This window comes from Idiotropiscis lumnitzeri, chromosome 18 (assembly GCF_059441095.1).
Source record: "Idiotropiscis lumnitzeri isolate Australia: NSW breed Sydney's pygmy pipehorse chromosome 18, RoL_Ilum_1.0, whole genome shotgun sequence".
Taxonomy (NCBI): domain Eukaryota; kingdom Metazoa; phylum Chordata; class Actinopteri; order Syngnathiformes; family Syngnathidae; genus Idiotropiscis; species Idiotropiscis lumnitzeri.
Window position 1 is genome coordinate 2345609 of NC_142408.1, and position 19925 is coordinate 2365533.

At 42.8% G+C, this 19925-nt stretch overlaps 4 protein-coding genes across 8 annotated transcripts; 1 reads left to right on the forward strand and 3 right to left on the reverse strand.

The window, feature by feature from the left end:
* Positions 1-357: 357 nt before the first annotated feature.
* On the reverse strand, positions 358-4907 carry rgs7bpb (regulator of G protein signaling 7 binding protein b). 2 transcript variants are annotated; one of them, XM_088282212.1, is made up of 6 exons: positions 4451-4907; positions 4112-4385; positions 2955-3085; positions 2285-2423; positions 2106-2176; positions 358-1692 (listed from the first exon to the last, which is right to left on the reverse strand). In XM_088282212.1, exons 1-6 carry the CDS (start codon positions 4575-4577, stop codon positions 1601-1603), a joined length of 834 nt encoding a protein of 277 aa, XP_088138338.1. In that variant the 5' UTR covers positions 4578-4907; the 3' UTR covers positions 358-1600. The 2 variants fall into 2 exon arrangements, with proteins under 2 accessions (XP_088138338.1, XP_088138339.1); XM_088282213.1 differs by having other exon boundaries at positions 4112-4284; positions 4451-4882.
* Positions 4908-6944: 2037 nt separating this feature from the next.
* htr1ab (5-hydroxytryptamine (serotonin) receptor 1A b) lies at positions 6945-8453 on the forward strand. Its single transcript, XM_088281503.1, has one exon. It carries the CDS (start codon positions 7021-7023, stop codon positions 8272-8274), a length of 1254 nt encoding a protein of 417 aa, XP_088137629.1. The 5' UTR covers positions 6945-7020; the 3' UTR covers positions 8275-8453.
* A 2096-nt stretch (positions 8454-10549) lies between these two features.
* Positions 10550-12157, reverse strand: LOC148318952 (uncharacterized). Its single transcript, XM_088281987.1, has 3 exons — positions 12108-12157; positions 11416-11743; positions 10550-11311 (listed from the first exon to the last, which is right to left on the reverse strand). Exons 2-3 carry the CDS (start codon positions 11676-11678, stop codon positions 10873-10875), a joined length of 702 nt encoding a protein of 233 aa, XP_088138113.1. The 5' UTR covers positions 11679-11743; positions 12108-12157; the 3' UTR covers positions 10550-10872.
* A 3233-nt stretch (positions 12158-15390) lies between these two features.
* LOC148318953 (uncharacterized) lies at positions 15391-19527 on the reverse strand. 4 transcript variants are annotated; one of them, XM_088281680.1, is made up of 4 exons: positions 19490-19527; positions 18216-18284; positions 17500-17681; positions 15391-17181 (listed from the first exon to the last, which is right to left on the reverse strand). In XM_088281680.1, exon 4 carries the CDS (start codon positions 16960-16962, stop codon positions 15580-15582), a length of 1383 nt encoding a protein of 460 aa, XP_088137806.1. In that variant the 5' UTR covers positions 16963-17181; positions 17500-17681; positions 18216-18284; positions 19490-19527; the 3' UTR covers positions 15391-15579. The 4 variants fall into 4 exon arrangements, with proteins under 4 accessions (XP_088137806.1, XP_088137805.1, XP_088137804.1 ...); XM_088281679.1 differs by lacking the exon at positions 19490-19527 and adding an exon at positions 18948-19019; XM_088281678.1 differs by lacking the exon at positions 19490-19527 and having other exon boundaries at positions 18216-18933.
* Between the last annotated feature and the right edge of the window lie 398 nt (positions 19528-19925).

The following is a 19925-nucleotide window of genomic DNA, read 5'->3' on the forward strand; positions in this document are numbered from 1 at the left end:
AGATGTGTTGTGTTGAATCTTGACACTTTCATTTTGAGAGAGAAGAAAACTTTTTCCCCTGTAATTTCACAATCTTGCACTCACACTAATACTATTATAACATTATAATAATACACAATAATTGTCATTATGTTTTGGAATATTTCAATGACTATCATGAGATGTCACTAATAATGCCAGAATATCACAAGAACATAATAACCCCAACAGCGATATTATATTATAAGAAATATAATTAAAAATGTTCAATCCATCTTACGTACAATATGCCTTTTGAACAGAATAGAATTTAAATAGAATAAATAAAATACTTCCTTACTTTTAATGGCGATATGTTTACAATAAGTTAACCTTAAGTACTGGATAGAAAACTTTATTCACATTATAAAATTAAGCTGTACATACATAGCTGTTGCTTGTCTACATAGAAGGACACTAACTACACAATACATGCTATGATAAAAAAAATAATAATAATACACATGAAAAGAAAGTTTCCACATAAACACAAACTTTACAAATGACCGTACAATACATTGCATTTACATTCAGTGGAGAAACGACTCTAGTTTAACATTAATGTTATATGTGAATTTGGTCTTCAAGTGGAATTGTGTTCGGTTCACGTAAGGGTGGGAGGCCTTCAACCCTTTACCCCCACCCCTCAAAAAGATGTAAAGCAGAAAAAGACATCGTTTGGGCATGCTGTTTACGAAAACAACTGCAAGGTCTACTGTCGTCCACTAGAGGGCGCCATGATCAATTCACACGTGCATTATAGAAAACTATCAAGATGTAATTAAATCTTTATTAACGAATGAATTGATATAGAACTCGTGGTCTAGGGGGAAGAATAAAAACACAGAGAAGGCCAGTTTCGTTTTAACTGGCAGTCACTGGCATTTTTTTTTCTTTTCTATCTGGATAATCTGATCTTTAACTGCTGATAGAAAGGACAGCAGTGGGGTATCATTAAAACTAAATATCATGCTAATAAATCTCGCAGTTTGAGACATGACATCGTCGATTGAAAAGCACTGAGCAACCAATACAACCATGCGTCAACACTTTAAGGGCGAAAATCAAAGACGAACAACACCTAGAAAGAAAAACTCAAATATTAAATATATTCACCGCAATTCCCATTCACCCTTTCTAAAATAAAACACATAATTGGAACCAGTTGTGCGTATGCAACAGAACACCGATACACCATTTTGTTCACATCCCGTGAAACAACAGTATCTGCGATTAAAACACCGTGTATTGTGACACACGTTTCGACAGGACACAAGCACAGTGAGAAAACAGAAAAACAGTGATAATGCTTGTGCATAGCCCAAATATATACAATTGAATTCAATATACTGTTATTGTTCAAAACGGAGTGAGAAATGCCAAGGGAAGTACCTCCTCACCCCCAAGAAACAGTTGGCCAAAAAGGCTGACGGAATCTAAATAGCACGGCGTGTGGAAAGAAATAGCCACTTCTCATAAACTGCTGGAGGAATGTCTGCTGACCGGGGAACAACAGTGTATTTTATAAGGATAGAAGCAAAATTGTTGATGTACAGTACATGATGAATTGAGTTCAAGACTGTTAACCGGACACCATGCAGCAGAGTCCAGGGAAGCGTCTCTTCCTTTGGCGGACCAGCGGGTGTGGAGTCAGATTCAACAAGCTGCTGTCATCTGTGACACGCAACACTCGAGTTAAACATAGGACAGTCAAGCGTTCCGGTTCACGTTCAGTTGATTGAAGACTCGAAATTGTCCAGAGAATGTGAATGGGAGTAGTTGTTTGTCTCGCGTGGACGGAGATAAATGATTTCTATTTTTTTCACCATTAATGAAGAAATTTTCCAAAGAGGCGAATAACTTTTATTCAAGTCAAGGTGGAGGAAATTGCTAACAGACGACTGCAGGAATGCAACTAACTCCATCACTTGACAAATCTGAATTTTTCAATCAGGCCAAATGAACACTTTCAGACAGTTCCGCCTTAGCAAAGGCCGGTAGTTATTCAGTCCCGCTCTCGTTAGCTTGTAACTCGCAAACACTTGAAATACTTACTCATAGTAATCGTAAAAATCTCATTTACACACCTTGAGTTTTCAGTGGCAAAGGCATCGTGTCCCTGAGTTTGCTGAGCAGATTTCTCATCTCCTGCATATCTCTGCCAATGTAAAGACAAAAGTAAGTCTGCTTTGTTGCATTTTTATTATTTTAACTTAATAATAAACAATCTGTTTATAGCACTACCCCAAAAAGTCAGACAGCATACCTCTCAATATTTTCAATATGGACTCCCACCAGCCACGGATCATGAGGGTAGTCGATGGGTGAGGAAGAGCGGTCCTCGAGGATGGGGACATCAGAACTTTCATCCACCCGGAAGTCCATCTTCGGCTCTGAGTCAGTTCCTTGAGGGCCAAACACAAAATAACATTTCATGAAGTAGATATCATGATTATATGGTTATATTCTCAAGTCCTTAAAGAGAAAAAAACCAAGATGAATGGGGTCCATTTTTGCGTATCAAGCTGTAGTTCTGATTTTACAGTTTTGGGATAGTCTGAAGAATCACCTTTTAATCTAATTTTCAATTTGTTGTTAAAAATCCTGAATTTTGTGACTGAAAACCATTCACGTTTTCATTAAGCCAAGATTGATGTCAGAACTTTGCTGCCCTCTAACGTTGTTGTTTGGTACTACGTATTCCGAGAAAAGAAGTTATCCTATACTGTATGTGGTATATAGAAATAGAAAGAAAATTAATTGCAGATCACATCTATACTCTAGCTTTATGCTGCACCAGGTGAACTTGTTGAGCAAGTATCCAAGCTTAGTAATTACTAACACACCGCTGCAGTGTTCCTGAAAATTGGTTTACAATAAAATCAATATAATCATCTGCCGCATCATATCATGTCAAGTGGCTGTGTCCTGTGTACTTTTTCTGTGAAGCTGCAGCACCCCCAGCAGGCACATGGACTTTAGCATCTCCGTGATGAACATCTCCAGGCAACACTGCAGCTGGATGAAGAGCCGACATATCTCAGGGTGGATCTCTCCGTCCTCTGGACTGCGTCGGCGGTCGATAAGGGAAGGGTGGGAATTCAGGAGAGAAAACAGATGATGTCAAAAGAAATCTTAAAAAAAAAAAAAAAATCAACAAATAAATAAATTAAAACATAATAATATTAATATAATAATAATATAGTATCGAAAATAACTTCTTAAATTTTTTCTTAATAATTAATGAATACATTTTAGACAAGCTAAAGTTTTACTTAAATATAAATCGTACATAGCAACTGTATTTTCCATCCTTGAAAAAGTTAGCATAGGACGAAGTGACATCAGAACCACAGCGGTGATTTTGCCCGATCAAAGCGCACATTTGAGTAAGCTGGGTTCAATAAAAAAAAATGGTCAGTATAGGACTGCGACTGTGTCGTGTTGTCAGCAAAAATGAGCAGTTGTTTTCGCCTCTTAAACTGCTTTTGAAAAGCAGTCTCCTGCGCTTGCTGCTCGCTTAGCGGCTAACTGCTAGCGTCATGTGTCAATGTCAGCGTAATTAATTAAAGGTTCTCTAGCATCCTTAATTAGCGACTGACCATCATTTCAGGATGGCACGTCACTCTCCGTCCGAGAACAACTTTATATTAAAAACGCACTACGGCATTGTTGTCCATGTATTTTTTGGCAAAATTTATTTTGAAGTTGGCCTTCTAAATCATAAAATCATAAAAAAAAAGTGCTGAAAAAAGTCTGGACAGTCTTCCCGAAGACACCCGGTGACATCTGTGTGCACACCAAATAAACAGGTACTCTTGAGGCAGAAAAAAAAAATCCTCTCGCATTTTTCAGAAGCAAATACTCGTATGACTCGATGGAATTAGCGCCTATTGAATATGGATGGATGAGAATCATATTCCAAAAAGGCTTACTGGCGAACCAGCATGAGATTTTTGCAGTTTCTCTATTTTATTTATTTATTTATTATTTTTTTACAAACCGCATAACCGTGCTATCATGACAACCGCAAATACCGTAGTGAATATTTTCTATGGCCAGAGAAGGCTCTGCAGGTGACTCTCATGCTTACCCAGACACAGCAATGAGGGCGAGGTCTTGGTGCGCAGCCCGGGCCATGGAGCATCCTTTAGCTCGCGTGTAGTGCATCTGAGCTCGCAGAGATGGACAGTCGGCTGACATCTCCCCGACAGAAATGACTTGTTCCCGGTACAGCGCCACCAGGGTGTTGAATTCCTGCACAGTCTGAACAAAATCATCGGCTTGATGTTTTGTACTGTTGACGTGAAAACGATTGGCAACAGTGATTTGTCTCCTTGCGTCGCTCCGTGTTGCACCTGCACACCCTGAAATGAGCTCTAGATTAAAAAAAAAAAAAAAAAAAAAACATCTTGCTGTGAGAGAAACTCACCATCCTGCTGCCGTCCACGGTGCTCTCTCGTTGCTCCGAATCCGTCTGCGCCCCTTTCGTGATGGGCAAGATGCTGCCTGCAGATCTGGGGCGCTTTTTCCGCCCGCACGGTGCAGAACTCATGCATGCAGAGAGCGCCCGTCTTCTTCTGGAGGCTTGCTGTGTCCTCTCAGCAGAGCAAAAAAACAAAAAAAAAAAAAAAAAAAAAAGGACACCGCAGAAAAGCGCAGTTAACGTGTGGAGCCCCGAATGAGGCGAACAGATGTTCCCCGGATGAGGACACTAAAGCGGGGCGGAACGACCGCCAGCAGCTCCCTCTGCATCCCACAGCCGAGAGGAGAGTCACCTTCAGCCGCTCGTGAAGGCCGAGGGGGAGGCTCCGAAGTCTTCCGCCGCACGCTCACGTGTGAGGAGGGAAACAAGTCGTCACCCACCCGCCTGACTTGGTGTTAACCCTTCAGATGCAGCATTAGAAATGCTACACAGACGGATTTAAAAAAAAAATGCATCTGCTACCTTTTAAGACATGATTTCAGCGTTAATTACCTTTTTTTTCGCGAGAAATATCTTTTCCCCAATCATGTGTCATTCAAGCAATGAGGTACTTGGGCCAATATAGAAATCTCAATATTATATTACAAACCCAAATTACAAGTTTTCATCTTCAGTGTTGGCCAGACGATCAAAAAGTGCTTCATTTAACGAGTGAACAGAGGTGAGTTATGACAAGACAACAAGTGGCTGCTTCGTTATGAAATTGAGCCTGCTCACACTGCCCCGGAGCACCTGACAGTTCCTGGCAGAGAAGAACATCACCATGCTGGAGCAATCCACCTGCTCGCTGGACTCGGCTCAGTGTGACTTTTTTTTTCCTCTTTCCGAAGCTCACAGCGGTCATCCAGGCAAATCATTTTGTAGACAAGGATGACATTGATTGATTGATTTTTTTCTGAAAATGTTTTATTTTACGACCTCATAAGAGTAACCTTTTCTGAGACATTTTGAGCAGTAAAGTGAAACTTTAGCCTGGATGCAACCATGGAGTTTAACAGAAGGAAAAAATACAGCAGTAAGTTTCCCTTCAAACTATTGAATTCTCTTCCACGTGTTCGATACACAAATAATACATGTACAAAAGCAAGACACAGGAAAGCTAACATCCAGTTAGCTAAATAAGGCCAGACCACTATGGCCAGTCCGATATTATAAAACCAGCCACACACTTCAGAGAGGTCGAAAGTCTGCAACGTGAAGCCGACACGGGGCAAGTGCCAACTTCTGTGGACCCTTACTCCATTCATCCGAAATCCTGAAAGGAAAAAGATCAAATGACAATGGGGCACCCAAAGTGATTCATCACCCCAGCTCAGCATTGAACCCAAGACCTTCTTGTGACAATTCCTTTTTACTCCTTGTCTTATCTTACAGGCTTCAGCATCAGTGTGTGCATTAAGCCAAGAAACACTCCATGGTACATTTCTCCAAGTTGCCGCTATATTTGCTCAACGGAACCTGACCTGAACCCTTACCACACTTAATACGTCACGGTCAAGGTATATATATATATATATATATATATATATATATATATTTGGAGACTTTGGGACAGGATGATCGACGATGAAGTTTCTCATGTGAATTACCAAATTACGTGCAATGTCTGCAAATTTGACTCTGTCAACAAAAAAAAAGGGTTGAAACATAAACGATTTCTCTCGTCTCATTTAAGTTTCGGTAAAGACCACGGAAAGAAACACTTACTCAGAGAAGTTCCCAAAAAATACAAAACAAAACGGAGCACTTCCTGCCCAAGAGCTGAGGCACTACGGCGAGCCGGATAGGAAAAAAAAGGTATTTATATTCAGTGTAAAGCAACTATATTATACCAATGCAAACACATAAATTCGTATTTACTACATAACCTATAACATTTATTTTATACGTGTGGTTAAATATTAATATACGGAACAACACAGGAATCAACCCTGAGTGACTTCTCCTTTTTTATTTAACTAAACTAATAGGCTTATATACAATTAAAATTTACTTAGAATTTCACTTTACTAAATTTTCTTTCAAGTAAATATCACTCGAATTTTTCAGTGCAACTACTACAGATTATGAATATATGGCCATAACTATATTTAGACAAACAGTCAGACAGGCAATGACAGTCTTCTAATTGGACAATTTCACACATTTTGTGACACATTAAATGATTTATAACCTTCGTACCTATTTTGCGCATTCCTTTGTAGCATGATTTATGTGTGGAATAAGAAATAACAAATCAATTTTTTTGCATTATTATATTAAACGTGGGCAACCTTGAAGGCACTGCATGTTGGCAAAAGTATTATTTAACTGTTTTCAAAGAAAAAAAAAATAAGCAAGACTACAAGCTTCCTCCCTTGCATGCACCCTCACACACTGTGACGCACGGGTATAAATAAGTCGCATCTCTCCAAGCCGTGAGCCTCAAACAGTGGCATAGTCCGCTATGTGCTCCTCAAAGTGGGACAGTGCTCTCTGTGCCATCTAGGAGCATCTCTAAATAGTGTCAAACCGGCATGGAGGACGCAAACAGCACGACAGTCTTGTCTCAGTTTGACCCCCCTTTAAACAAAACCACCAAAGCGGCCGAAGACGAGGAGGTGAAGCTGAGTTACCAAGTCGTCACCAGCTTCCTCCTTTGCGCGCTCATCCTGTGTGCGATTTTTGGGAACGCGTGCGTGGTGGCGGCCATCGCCCTGGAGCGCTCCTTGCAGAATGTGGCCAACTATTTGATCGGTTCTCTCGCTGTCACCGACTTAATGGTGTCCGTGCTGGTTCTGCCCATGGCGGCGCTGTACCAAGTCTTAAACAGATGGACGCTCGGGCAGATTTCGTGCGACATCTTCATCTCTTTGGATGTTTTATGCTGCACCTCGTCCATATTGCATCTGTGCGCCATCGCACTGGACCGATATTGGGCCATTACCGAGCCGATAGACTACATGAAGAAGAGGACGCCTCGGAGGGCAGCGATTTTGATCAGCGTCACTTGGCTGGTTGGCTTCTCCATCTCTGTGCCGCCTATGTTGATCATGCGCTCCCAGCCGAACAGCGTGGAGGAAGACAGGAAGAACCCGAAGCAATGTAAGATCAGACAAGACCTCTGGTACACCATCTATTCCACTTTTGGTGCTTTTTACATCCCGCTCATCCTCATGCTGGTTCTTTACGGCCGGATATTTAAAGCGGCCCGGTTCCGCATTCGAAGGACTGTGCGTAAAAGCGAAAAAAAGAAAGTGGCCGACTCGTGTTCGGCTATATCCCCCGCGCTCTTCCACAAAAAGACACCCAGAGAGGCGCAGACGAAAAGCTGGAAAAGAAGCGTGGAGCCGCGGCCGGTGCCGTGCGTCAACGGCGCGGTGAAACACGCCGAGGACGGAGAATCTCTGGAGATCATCGAGGTTCACAGCAGCCTCAAAGACAGCCTGCCGCTGCCAAACACTCCGAGCACCGTGCCGTTGTTCCAGAGCAGGCACGAGAAGGCAACCGAGGCGAAGAGGAAGATCGCGCTGGCTCGGGAGCGCAAAACGGTGAAGACGCTGGGGATCATCATGGGCACTTTCATCTTCTGCTGGCTGCCCTTCTTCATCGTCGCCTTGGTCATGCCTTTCTGCCAGGAGTCGTGTTACATGCCCCGGTGGCTGGAGGACGTGATCAACTGGCTGGGCTACTCCAACTCACTGCTCAATCCCATCATTTACGCCTACTTCAACAAAGACTTTCAGGGGGCTTTTAAGAAAATTATCAAGTGTCATTTCTGCAGACCCTAAATGCTTTTTAATGGCGCCACCCGGACAGGAGCTGGCCACCCAAAAAACTGTACAGCGACTGATCCTAAAAGAAAATACATTGACTACGACTCCGCCATCACCATGATGCAAAGCCGTATTAAATAATGCCTGAGGTATGTGCATTGATAAAGTTCGACTGGCTTCATCTTGTTCTGTAATGTTCAATAAAGATAGACTTTATAATAATCAGGTCACCATTTTTAAATTCTGCATCTATGAAATAGAGACTAAATTGATCCACATCCATTTGAAAACCTGTTGATGTCTACATGGGGCCATCTGTGAGACTTGAATTAAACAGTTGCAATTAAAAATAAAGTGCTTATTTATTTATTTATTTTTTCCCACTTAAAAAATGACTTTTGGATATTGGGTAAATGTGTTATATTTAATCTTGTTAAATAATTAGCTCTCAGTCTCAAGATTGATAAACTCAAATAAACTTTGAAATTAAATTGCTAATTCAAAGGCAAATTTTTCTTGTGCGGTAATTTATTCGATCGCAGGAAGGAGGGGCAAATGCGGAACTAAAAGCATCATCTTTATTTTGTACATTCTGATGGGGATTATGAGTGACGGTGACATGGGGCCTCTTGAGACAGAAGTGGGATTGTGTTGCGTGAATAATGACACGTTTTTTTTTTCACTAGTCCCCATAAAAAGACACACAGGGGGTCAGGGTGTGTCTCCAACGTCCTTTTACTCCGTCACTCTCAGTCTCATAACAAACAATAATTCTTGAAAGGCAGTGGAGGGGGGGGGGGCAGCCGAATGGATATGCTGGAGAGGTGGTTGCCATAGCAACATATGGGAGATGCAAACTCCGGGAGCCGAAGGGGCAATTACCTGATCAAAGGCCCGGTACAACACAGGAATACAGAGGTGTATTTGAGTGGCCCACAGCTGGCGGGCATCACACACAATCAACAGGTGTATTATTTTATATTCTTTGTTTTTTGTTTTTTTTCCACTTTGAGGAGTACGCCATAACTGCACTGAAAGATGAAATCAAGCCATTCCAAAACAAGATTCTCAGAAAAAAGGTTTTCACATGATCCCTGTATTTTGCAACCTGCCTCCATTTTCAATAACTGAGCGCCACTAAAATGCCATAAGAGGAAATAATCCAGGTGAATATTTCATGAATAAACTCATTAAACCATCCTAATCATTGTAATATATTCATCAAATCACCCCAGGCATTACCTGAGCTCTGAGGCACTGTGATGTCATTTTCAGTTGCCAGCAGGGGGCAGTACAAGTGAAAAATGGCCTCGCTCTGTGACGGGTAAAAACAGGTGGATTTTGCTGTTTAATCCTTTAAAGGGAAAGTCCACCCCAAAATATTCTGAACAAGAATATGTTCAATGCAGCCCCACAAGTCAAAACAGAGCATTCTGGGTAATAATGCCTTAGTGGAATATGGCTTCCATCCATTTCTGGACATCTCACTGGGCGGCCATTTTGCTACTTGCTATCAACTGAAAATGACATCACAGTTGCTTAGGTTCAGCTAAGGACCAATCATGGATGAGCTTCAGAAAGCAGGTGAGCCGTGATTGGGCGTCACCTGAGCAACTGCGATTGTTTCAGATCACCCGAGAATAGATTGACGTGAAGTGATAGAAGCAAATACCTGTTTCCGTAGTCGTGTGTAGTCCTTTTATTACGAGTACTATTATGTTTGTTCATCAAGTTTTGTTCAAATCCTCACCATCAAGTGTTGATCCTCTCTTCCATCTCTTCTTGTTTCGACATTTCGATGTGCTGCCGTGAACTGCTCGCGAGGCTGACAAACAAAAGCGATCAATGCTAATTGCACATTTGCATCCCAGAGTTTGAAAGGATTGTTGCGGTCTCCTGCGGAGGAGACAACTTGGCGGGTAATAGCAACGACTAACATTTGCTTGCGCCCCATGTCGTTTGGAAATGAGAGAAGTAAAGATTGCGTTCGGAGAATCAAGGCGTTTAAAGAAAACACATCATAAATTGTGTGTTGGGCACAAAATGCACATGGGCATTTAATTGCTTTGTGCATTTGCACGGAGGTATGGAAATATGAATATGAATCGCCAAATAAATGAGTGGTGCTACTTCTATATTTACATGGGGGGAAAAAAATTGCACTAGTAGATTAGTTTAGCATGCTAAGATGAAGACTGTCGAAATGGCTTTTGCATCTTTCGATTTTCTTTATGCAGTCCTTGGAACGGAAACTTTTGACTCCTTAAGTAATGACAAAAAATCCTGGAAAAATAGGATAGGATTTATTCCACATGCATTGAAAAATCCATTATAAAAAATGAAATATATTAAGACCACATGCATGTATTTCGCCCATATTTAAGAAAATATTTTTGTCATACGTCTTGTTAGGAAGTGTGATGTCCTTTTTTGCAGCTACTCAAATGTTGTCTTAAGAGCAGTAAATGTTCTATTGCTAAACTTTTTTTGGTGAAGGGAATTCCAGCAGAATGCCGAAGAATGGCGACATGTTACAATTCGGCTTGCAACAACTCGTCATCCGAAGATGAAGAAAAAAGGAAATGAGACGTCACGATAAGCAGCATGCTCAGGTCAGAGAGATGAGTGTTCGAAAAGAATGACCTTTGAATGGCTGGATAGGCCGGAGAGCCTGGAGGGCCTGTAAGCCCCGATACGAGAGTACACATCGACGTCCGAGCAGGCACCCCATGACAGGTGGGGGCTCGGCGCGGCGGTGTGGATCGCGGGCGCGGGGGGGGTGAGGGGACGAGGCGTCATCCGGAGCGAAGGCACCGCCGGGTGGACGGGCGCTGGCGGCAGCGGCATCGAGGCTGGACGGGGCACCGGGACGGGTGGCAGTGGCGTGGTGGCAACGGGTGTTGCTATGGCAACAGTTTGCCCAGGTGGAATCGTGTGTTGAACGTTGCCATCGGACAGCTTCTCATATGATGACGGCGGTTTGAAAGTGTAGGTGGCTGCGTGGTAGAAGCTGAAATACTCCAGAGCTTGTCTCGCACTCGCCATTCTCAGCCTGCGGAATTGCACAAAAGTCAAAAGAGGAGATTAGACCGCTTGGGCTTCGAGGACCTTGACGAGGAACTCAAGATTTTATGAACAAGTTGGCAATGCACACACCTGTGTCGTGTTTGTAAGAGTCTATACAGAAGCAACAAGATGACAGCTCCGGCAAGAGTCACCAGAAGCATCACCACTCCGGCGTCCAAACTCCAACAGGATTTCCCGGCTGCTTCAGATGAGCGACAAGTGCCGGGGGTCTGCGTTGTCTCCATCGCTTGTTTGGCTCTTGCGACTTCTCGGCTGCTGGTCAGCACAGCTGTCTCGGAAGAGGGAAAGATAGCGGGAGAAGTGCTGTTGGCCGCCTCAGCTCGAAGCGGCATCACTTCCAGGTTTGATCGACAGAGTCAAGCGACGAGGTTGAAAGCATGCTCGCCGCGATGGTTCGCTTCGTCGAAAATCAAATGTAAAAATTAATACAATATAAAATAACGAGGATGGACGACAGTGTGGCGATGTCAGAAAAAAAACAAAAAACATTCTCTTGTCTGATTTCTGACTTTTTTTTATTTTGTCATCTCTGAACTGAATTTTTAGGCATGCCTTTGAACCAGTGATGCTTATAAAACTAATTTTGTTGAAATAAATGATTGATTGTCATAAGTGTCAACTCATTCACCGCCATTGGCGAGTATAGAAGGCATCAAATAAATTCATTTTACCAGTTTCTGGCTGTGATTACATTTTTTTTTTTTTTAAATACAACCAAAGTCATGTTTGTCGTAAAAAGAAAAAGTCTAAAAACAACTTACCTTGACCACCCCAAGAGAACTCAGCCTGTGTGCTTGTGCAGCTTTCCAGTACTCAATGCAGAATTCCAGGCATGTACATTTGGAGGGAAACTTGTAAAAACAACAGGAAACAGTGCACTTCCTTAACCGAGCGCTGTGATGACTTCCTATCGCCATGGTTACAGGAAACCAGGAAAGGATGTCATCCCCCACCCCCCCCCTTTGGAGATCAATGTGCATCCAAATGATGTGGACAATTAAAATTCTATTCCATGTATCTTCCTGACAAGTGAGTAAATATAATCAATGATCATCCAAAATGAAGTCGCGTCAAAATGTTTTAAGATAAATGAACATGCGGGGAAATTTCATTTCAAAGGTTATTTGAATCAGGGGACAGCATGCCAGATGCACGGATCGAACGCAAAGTCCGACCTTTGTTGATGCCGCTTTATCCGGACCAAAGAGCAAAAACGGAACGTGTTGTTCCGAAGAGGAAGTCAACATCTGCTTCGATGCCACCAAAAGTCCACGGCAACCGTGCCAATGCCGGTGTCGGTCAACAGATGCAGACGGATGGCAGGCGCTGTGAAAGGTTCGCTCCTATCTGATTTAGCCGGTATTCAGCCAACAAATAAACGACACACGGCCACCGAAAAAGGCTCGCTTCAATGCAAGTCCAGCTTTCATTTATCGCTCTAATAAGTTTTGATTTGAGGCCGAGCCAAAAGGGAGCAACTCTTAGCTGGCGCTCAATATCCCTGCTCGCTATTTTCACAATCCTTTTGATATCGGAGAGTAATATTAAAAAGATCTGTTATCACAAGTCCAATTGTTGGCCGAGGGGAGAGGTGACCTGCCCAGACAACCCGGCAGAAAATGGAACAAGGAACAATGCGCCGTGCTAAAACCGCAGACGGTAAAAGAAAGGAATGGATTTTTTATTTATTTTTTTTTTTGCATTACGAGTAAGAACAAAAAGTTTGGAAACGTTGTGTTTCGCTTCACTGCGTCTCAAGGTGGAGTATTTCAAGCGGATTTATGGCGAGGAATCCGTCTGCGATGGAATCCAAACCTCTGCAAAAAAGAAAAAGTCTTCATAACTGCCCAGGTTTGATATATTTGCATATTTCTTTTTGGAATACAAATGATTTTGCGACTTTGCTAAAATGTGGCGACATAATGAAAAATAAATAAGGCAAAGTTAGTATCAGCAGAACATCATTTTTCGGTTTTCTTATTTAGACATTTATAGCGACAATTAATGATGGGAAAATGAAGCTTCAAATCTGCTTCATGAAGCACTTGTAGTATTTTTGGAGTCCTCTAGATGGCACTGTCTGTTCAACATTGGACTGAGAGCACACTGACTTGTTTTAACCTTTATTTAAACCAACAGTGCCATCTAGAGGACTCCAAAAATACTACAAGTGGTTCATGAAGCAGATTTGAAGCTTCATTTTCCCATCACTAGTGACAATGAGCTCATTACAAGAAATCATTTTAAAATAATCAATAAGACAAACGAAAAGATTGCGTTTGATTTTCAAGTTGAATTTGACAACACAGTTGAAAATAATAAGCAGATTTATTAGGAATAAAAAAATATATGATGGGCTGTCCTGGTGATGTCAGTTGCGAATGAATAAACGCTCTAAAAAAAAAAAAAATCCGGAATTTCCATCACAAGGTAGTACGGAAGTACGGCTTTTCTTGATGAACGCCACATTTTCACTCCAAGTTGGTTTCCGTCGGACCCACTCGACGGTTCGATTTACTTCGGAGTACTTCATCATGAACATTCATTAGCCGTCGTTGATGGCCCTTTAGGAACGGTTTCCCGATCCTTTGCATTTATGATGGAATCAGCTTCGTGTCCGTCGCAATATCCAATCAGTGCCGAGATATTCAATCAGACTCACAACTGCTCCTGAGGATGCACTCGATTCCCCGAAGATGGTGAAAATGAGGATGGTGATGTCGATGAGCCTCGATATGTAAATCGATTCAAACGTGTTCATTTGACTACCAGCAGATCACTAATTGTTTAATTGACGCACAACGTAGACAAAAGCCTTGCAGTGGTTCGGAGCCAGCCGACAGAAAATCTGCCACCTCCATCAAGTGTTTGCCGATTTCGGGATGTGCACATCCACGTGCGCGTCTCTCCAGCCTTCGGCCTCGGCCTGTCAGATCGACTTTCCACAGCAGACAGCACAAGGTCATCGGATGAGGACCAGCGGCCGGGTCTGCCCGCAGTCACTCGGCTGTCCATATTCATCCTCAGTGAGGCGGCACGGCGCTCACACGCCGGCCATTTTGGGATCCCGATTCCTGTGCTGTCAACCTGGAACGGTGATTATCTCGCAATTTTTTTCAGGCTTACCTTCACAAGGCCAGGCCTGCTCGTGTACTTTGAGATCTTAACCACAGACTCATAAAATAGAGGAATTGATTTACTTCCCGTCATCATTTTCTATAATCAGTCTTAAAAGTCTTGCGACAGGAAAAAAAAAAAATAATGCATGAAACAGACAAGGACAAGAAAAAAAATATTTGTGGAAGTCAAGAACATGGTCAATAGTCACTCCAAACGGTTTGTTTATATTTGAGACGTCTCTCGAACGTTCCCTTCGGACCACCAAGCAGTGAGCCTTCACCGCCCCCACCCCCGCTCCCCGTCAACAGATAGCAGAGCATGAATGCTTAATAGAAGAGTCGCGGGCAGAATGTCAGCGGACTCTTGATGGCAATCATCGAGTCGCTCGAGCGGAAATTGGTGCTGCTGTTTAATGTGGCTCTGCTCACACTGATCACAAACATACGCTCACCCATTTACATTCGCGCACAAAACCAAAGCTCGTTGCCAGTCATTTCACCCACATATACGGAATCTTTTAAATGAAAGCGACTTTTGGGATTTTTTTTTTTTTGGCGCCCCCAGCGTGTGACGTTTGTCTGCTAAAATGGTGGACTGGTGTTTTGAGCGTTAATAGAATCACTGTGCAAAAAAACATGATAGATCAGAAATCCCTTTGTCATTGTACTCAAGTGTGCAACGAGATTAGAGAGCTCCCCTCTCCAGTGCAATACAACAATAATTCAGATAAACATATAAATTATATATATATATAATTTATAACTGATTATATAATTTATAATATATATATATATATATATATATAAATAATTTATATATAAATATATATAAATATTTTATATATATATATATATATAAATTTATAATATTAAAATAATAAAATAAAAATAATATAATAATAATAATAATACACACACTCACATATACATAGACATACAAATACACCGGTTCAGGAAAAAATTCAAATCTGTTGTATTTGGTAGGATTTACTGTATTGCAATTAAGCAGAATACAAACATAGAATGGCATTTGTTAAGAAATAAATTAAGTAGCAAATGCATGTTGATGACAATTTCAATTTGAATAACGTGACCGATGGTCTCTGACCGTCGGTTACTTGCGAGCTTTTCTTTCCCGTGCATGCTTGGCTGCCTTTTGTTTCCGTGCGTGGCCGTGAAATTGGCCGGAGAGAGCTGAGATGTTGAAGCTTGGGTCATTCATCGCTCTGGCTTGGATTTTCATAAACTCACAGAAGAAGGAGAAGGGTGGGAATGTGACTCCATGATCTTCTTTATATCTTGATCCCACCATCATCCATTTTTCTTGCAGATAGAAGGGCAACTTCTCCACGATTTCTCGCACTCCCCTGGCCGTGTCGAGGTAAGTTAAACCAGGTAAGTGTCCATCTTGCTTTGCGGCTTCTAATTCACTCATGAGGTCCGAGAGCTCCAGGAGCCTTTTCGGGTCTTTGCAGGAGAGCTTTGGGAATTTCTCGATTCTGCTAAAAAAGGAGTTTTCAATCGCCTCTGGCAAGCCGTAGACTTCTTCGAGTCTTGTCCAGATCAGCCCCAGACCAACAGAAGGTCGCCATAAGTGGACGGCTTTTACCCTGGTCGCGTGTTGACACGATTCGGGGCCCAGCCATTGGATGAGGAGGTTGATTTCTTCATTCGCCGTTAGACCAACGTCGGCGACGGTGCTCTTGAACGTGCCCTTCCAGTGACGATAACTCTCCGGTTTGTCATCAAATTTAGTCAGCCCTCCGGTCACCAGCTGAATCTTTGCCAGGAACCTGGCGAGGTCGCTGGTGGCACTATCAGCGGCGTCCGGGTTTGAATTGAGATTCTGCTGCGCTTGTGGCGCACCTTGGAAAGCATCTTGCTGGGTGACAGTTGTTTGTAGCGTTTGCTCTCTGTCCGGTGGCAATTGGTGATACGGACTGGGTTCTTGTTTGAGAAGAAGCGGTGCGAATATTGGTGATGGAGGGCTAACATGTTCCTCCTGATATGGTGTGACGTCGTAATCTTGGGCAAAGGAATTGATTTCCATATGAGTGGGTTTTGCTTCATGTTTATGGATATATTCTTTCACTTTCTGCTCCGGTGTGGTCTGAATAGGCAGGAATCCCAATTCCTCTTCCCCTTGGTCTTCCATATAAAACTTAGCAACGGCAGACTCCATCACATCCGCTTTGGCCGAAGCGGCGTCAGCTTCTTTCCTCTGATGGAGAAGATCGAGACTGGCTTCCAAGCGTGCTTTTTCCATTTTCATATTTATTTCTTCCTCGGCATAGGCTAATCTGGTTCTGGCGGCTTCTGCATCAGCCTTGGCGAGCGCCGCCTCCATCCTGGCTTGGGAGGATGCGGATGACCTGCTCAAAGATCCTTTTGAAGAGCTCACGGTGATGTGCGTTGCGGATCCTGAGGATTTACTACGGTGGGAGAAGAACGACTCGGAATCGCCGTTGCTTTCACCGCGAGCGTACAATTTCTCCATTTTGCTGCTGAAATTGATTCTGTGCACAATCGGCTCTCTTTGAAAGCTTGTGTATGCGGTTGCACTTGTCGCCGTTGTCACTCGCAGAGTGCTTCGATCTCGATTTTTCGTGCTCCGGCTTGATATTTGCAGTCACAGCCGGTTGAACGACTACTTGTGTTTTCCAAGGATCGGGCAACGGGATGTATTTGTCAGGATTTATCACAACAAGGAGTGAAACTGCAAGGCAAGCACAGAAGGTTATTTGGTAAGCAGCAAACCAAGTTAACTAAGCCAATAGCAATAAAATATGTAAGCATTTAGAAAATAAAACATGAACAAGGTTTATTCATGTAAATTTTTTTTCAAGTTCGGCGGACCAGATTAAAACATTTTACGGGGCACATGTGGCCCCCGGGCCGTACTTTGCCCGCGCCTGAGCTAGATCATCTTTCATGGTGCCGTTTGGCAACTTCCTTCAATGAACCTACCGTACCCCAAAGAAACGTGACATTGTTCTGCTTCCAAGCGAACCAAAAATAAAACTCAAAAATTCACCTTGGGTCTGTTGTTGGAGATTCAAAACATTCGACTTCCTTTGTGTGCCGAAGCTTCTCTTTCCAAAGCCTCGGGCGGGGAAAACAAGTTTCTCCTGGAGCTCAATTCTATATGACATCGCTTTGCTCATAAAGCTTTGTGACATGGAGACGATTGCCCAAGATGTGTCATTTACACTTGCTCTGCGAACAAATAAAGACATGGACTCAGCGGGTGTGCTGACTTTCATCAGGGCGAAACCATTCTGATTTGAATCCGTGGGCATAAAATTTAAAAAGAAAATATATACACGTTGCAGTGGTAGACCCTAGTGATGGGGAAAATTAAGCTTCATATTTGCTTCGTGAATCCGTTTTTTTTTTTACTCCTCTAGGTGGCGCTCTCTGTTCACTATTGGGTTGAAAGTACACCCACTTGCCATTTCTCAAACCCTTTTATTTACGACGACATTGCCTAGCGGAGTCAAAAAAAATACAACTGGTTCATGAAGCTTCATTTTCCATCACTACTAGTCCCTCCATCTGATTTTCCTGAGTTGAGTTCGTTACTTTGTGCCTCTTGAGTGCACATTTACTCAGTTGGCCACAATGTATAGTTACGTCAAATGCCGCAACGGATTGCTTGAAAATAAGATCGGAAGAAAAAAATGGCGGCGCACAATGGCAAATCGGTCACATTCAAGTGCATACGACACGAAACAACGTTTGAATTGTTACCTCAACATGTACTCAAAGCTCACAGCATTTTGCAGCGACACCCACGGAGGCACGTGACATCTCGTCGTCCTTGTGGGGGGGAAAAAAAAAAGTCTTCATTTGAAAGAGGAGCGTTATCAGGCGATGTCTTGCCCACACGGCCGCTGATAGCCGCAATCAGCACGAGGAGGAAGAAGGAGGACTTGAGAAGCAGCTCGTCAGCACTGATACGGCCTTCTGCATCACCTTTGATTGAGTTCAAACCCTTAAAGGATGTGTTAGAATGATTGCCCTTTCAGATAGACGAGTGGCGATGTCTGAAGACGGTCGCAATTTTATAGTCGCGTGTTGCTCCAAAAGAGTGCAAATGAAAAGGAAAACTGAAGGTCTGACTTGGTTACAAAAACATCCGCCGTTCTTTTATGTGATATTAACACAAACATGAGGCTGAGGATGACGCGGGAATAAATCTTGTGGAGGGGGGCAGAGGGGGGGGGGGGGTCATCATATAGCTGAATTGATTATTAGACTTTATCTGCGACCATTTCCATGCCAACTCATTTGAATTCATGAGAAGGATATTACGGATATTTTTACATATAGCGAGATTATGCGTCACTTGAGGAATAATCATTTAGGGAAGCGAGTCCGATATAATTTAAATGGAAATTTAATGTAGAGAAAACAAAGCAAACAAGGTGCCATGAAAAAAAAAAGACTAAACTATAAAAAACACAAAACAACAGGACTCACAAAAAAAATCTTATCTCAACAAGGCGAGACAGGCAGTCGGACAACGAACAGGGACAAAGAATTGACACGAAGTGAAAGCAAACAAGGAACTAAATACAAAAAAAGTAACGAGATAACTAACGAGGAACACCTGGACAAGACACAAAGAGTTTGAGGGATTTGATCGGTTCACACTCGGAAATGGGTCGACAAGCACAGGTGGACACAATCCGGTTTTAACAAGAGACACACCAAACACAAGGAAAAACGTGAAACATTTTTGCACAAGGGGACACATTTCCTTAAACAGTCTGCTCAGTGGATGCGTAATTGAGGCACATGTGCACGACTGTGAAGCACGCGCGTGCGCCGCATGCATGCAGCGCCGAGAGCACCAAATTCGCTCGAGGGAGAAGCGAAGCAATGATTGGAAAGGAGCGGAAGGAAGATTAGCAGGAATAAGACATATGCGTGTGCGCGTGCGTGTATGTCAGAGTGGTGCAGGAAGAGGGGGAACAAACGGGAAGGCCACAGTCCCGATTTGAGACCGCAACTGCACTCACCGTGCCAACGAGTTGAATTTTTGTTCCATCAATTCTGCATCATCCCCGCATGGGTCAACATATGCAATTCGAACGTTTTGAAAGGGGGGGGGGGGGGGGTGCCCTCTGTTGGTTGATGCAATTACCTGAAATATGAAAAAGGCCTGTCATGCAGCTAGTCCTTTACATAAATCATTCATGTTTGATATTGCTCTATTCTCTCTCTCTCTCTCTCGTTAAACCTCAATGAATTGTACTTTAATAAATCAAATAAAAATATTAAAATTAACCTTGTCATTGTAATTAAAAGCTGTTGGTGTCACCGTTCAAAGCAAGAAAAAGAGACATATTTTAACAAGCACATCATCGAGATTGCCGGCATCTAGACCACCGAGAAAATTGCCAGTAAGCCGCCAGGAGGCGCTACAGAGTCGCAAGGGGGAAAACCCCGTCACGA

Excerpts from the sequence above, each read along its gene's own strand:
- rgs7bpb (XM_088282212.1), bottom strand. The coding sequence starts at position 4,577 with ATGCATGAGTTCTGCACCGTGCGGGCGGAAAAAGCGCCCCAGATCTGC. Across the intron at positions 4,386-4,450 it reads CCGTGGACGGCAGCAGGATG|GGTGTGCAGGTGCAACACGG; the intron begins GTGAGTTTCTCT and ends AGCTCATTTCAG. Across the intron at positions 2,424-2,954 it reads GCTGCAGCTTCACAGAAAAA|GAACTGACTCAGAGCCGAAG; the intron begins GTACACAGGACA and ends TTGGCCCTCAAG.
- htr1ab (XM_088281503.1), top strand. The coding sequence starts at position 7,021 with ATGGAGGACGCAAACAGCACGACAGTCTTGTCTCAGTTTGACCCCCCT.
- LOC148318952 (XM_088281987.1), bottom strand. The coding sequence starts at position 11,678 with ATGCCGCTTCGAGCTGAGGCGGCCAACAGCACTTCTCCCGCTATCTTT. Across the intron at positions 11,312-11,415 it reads CTCTTACAAACACGACACAG|GCTGAGAATGGCGAGTGCGA; the intron begins GTGTGTGCATTG and ends GCAATTCCGCAG.
- LOC148318953 (XM_088281680.1), bottom strand. The coding sequence starts at position 16,962 with ATGGAGAAATTGTACGCTCGCGGTGAAAGCAACGGCGATTCCGAGTCG.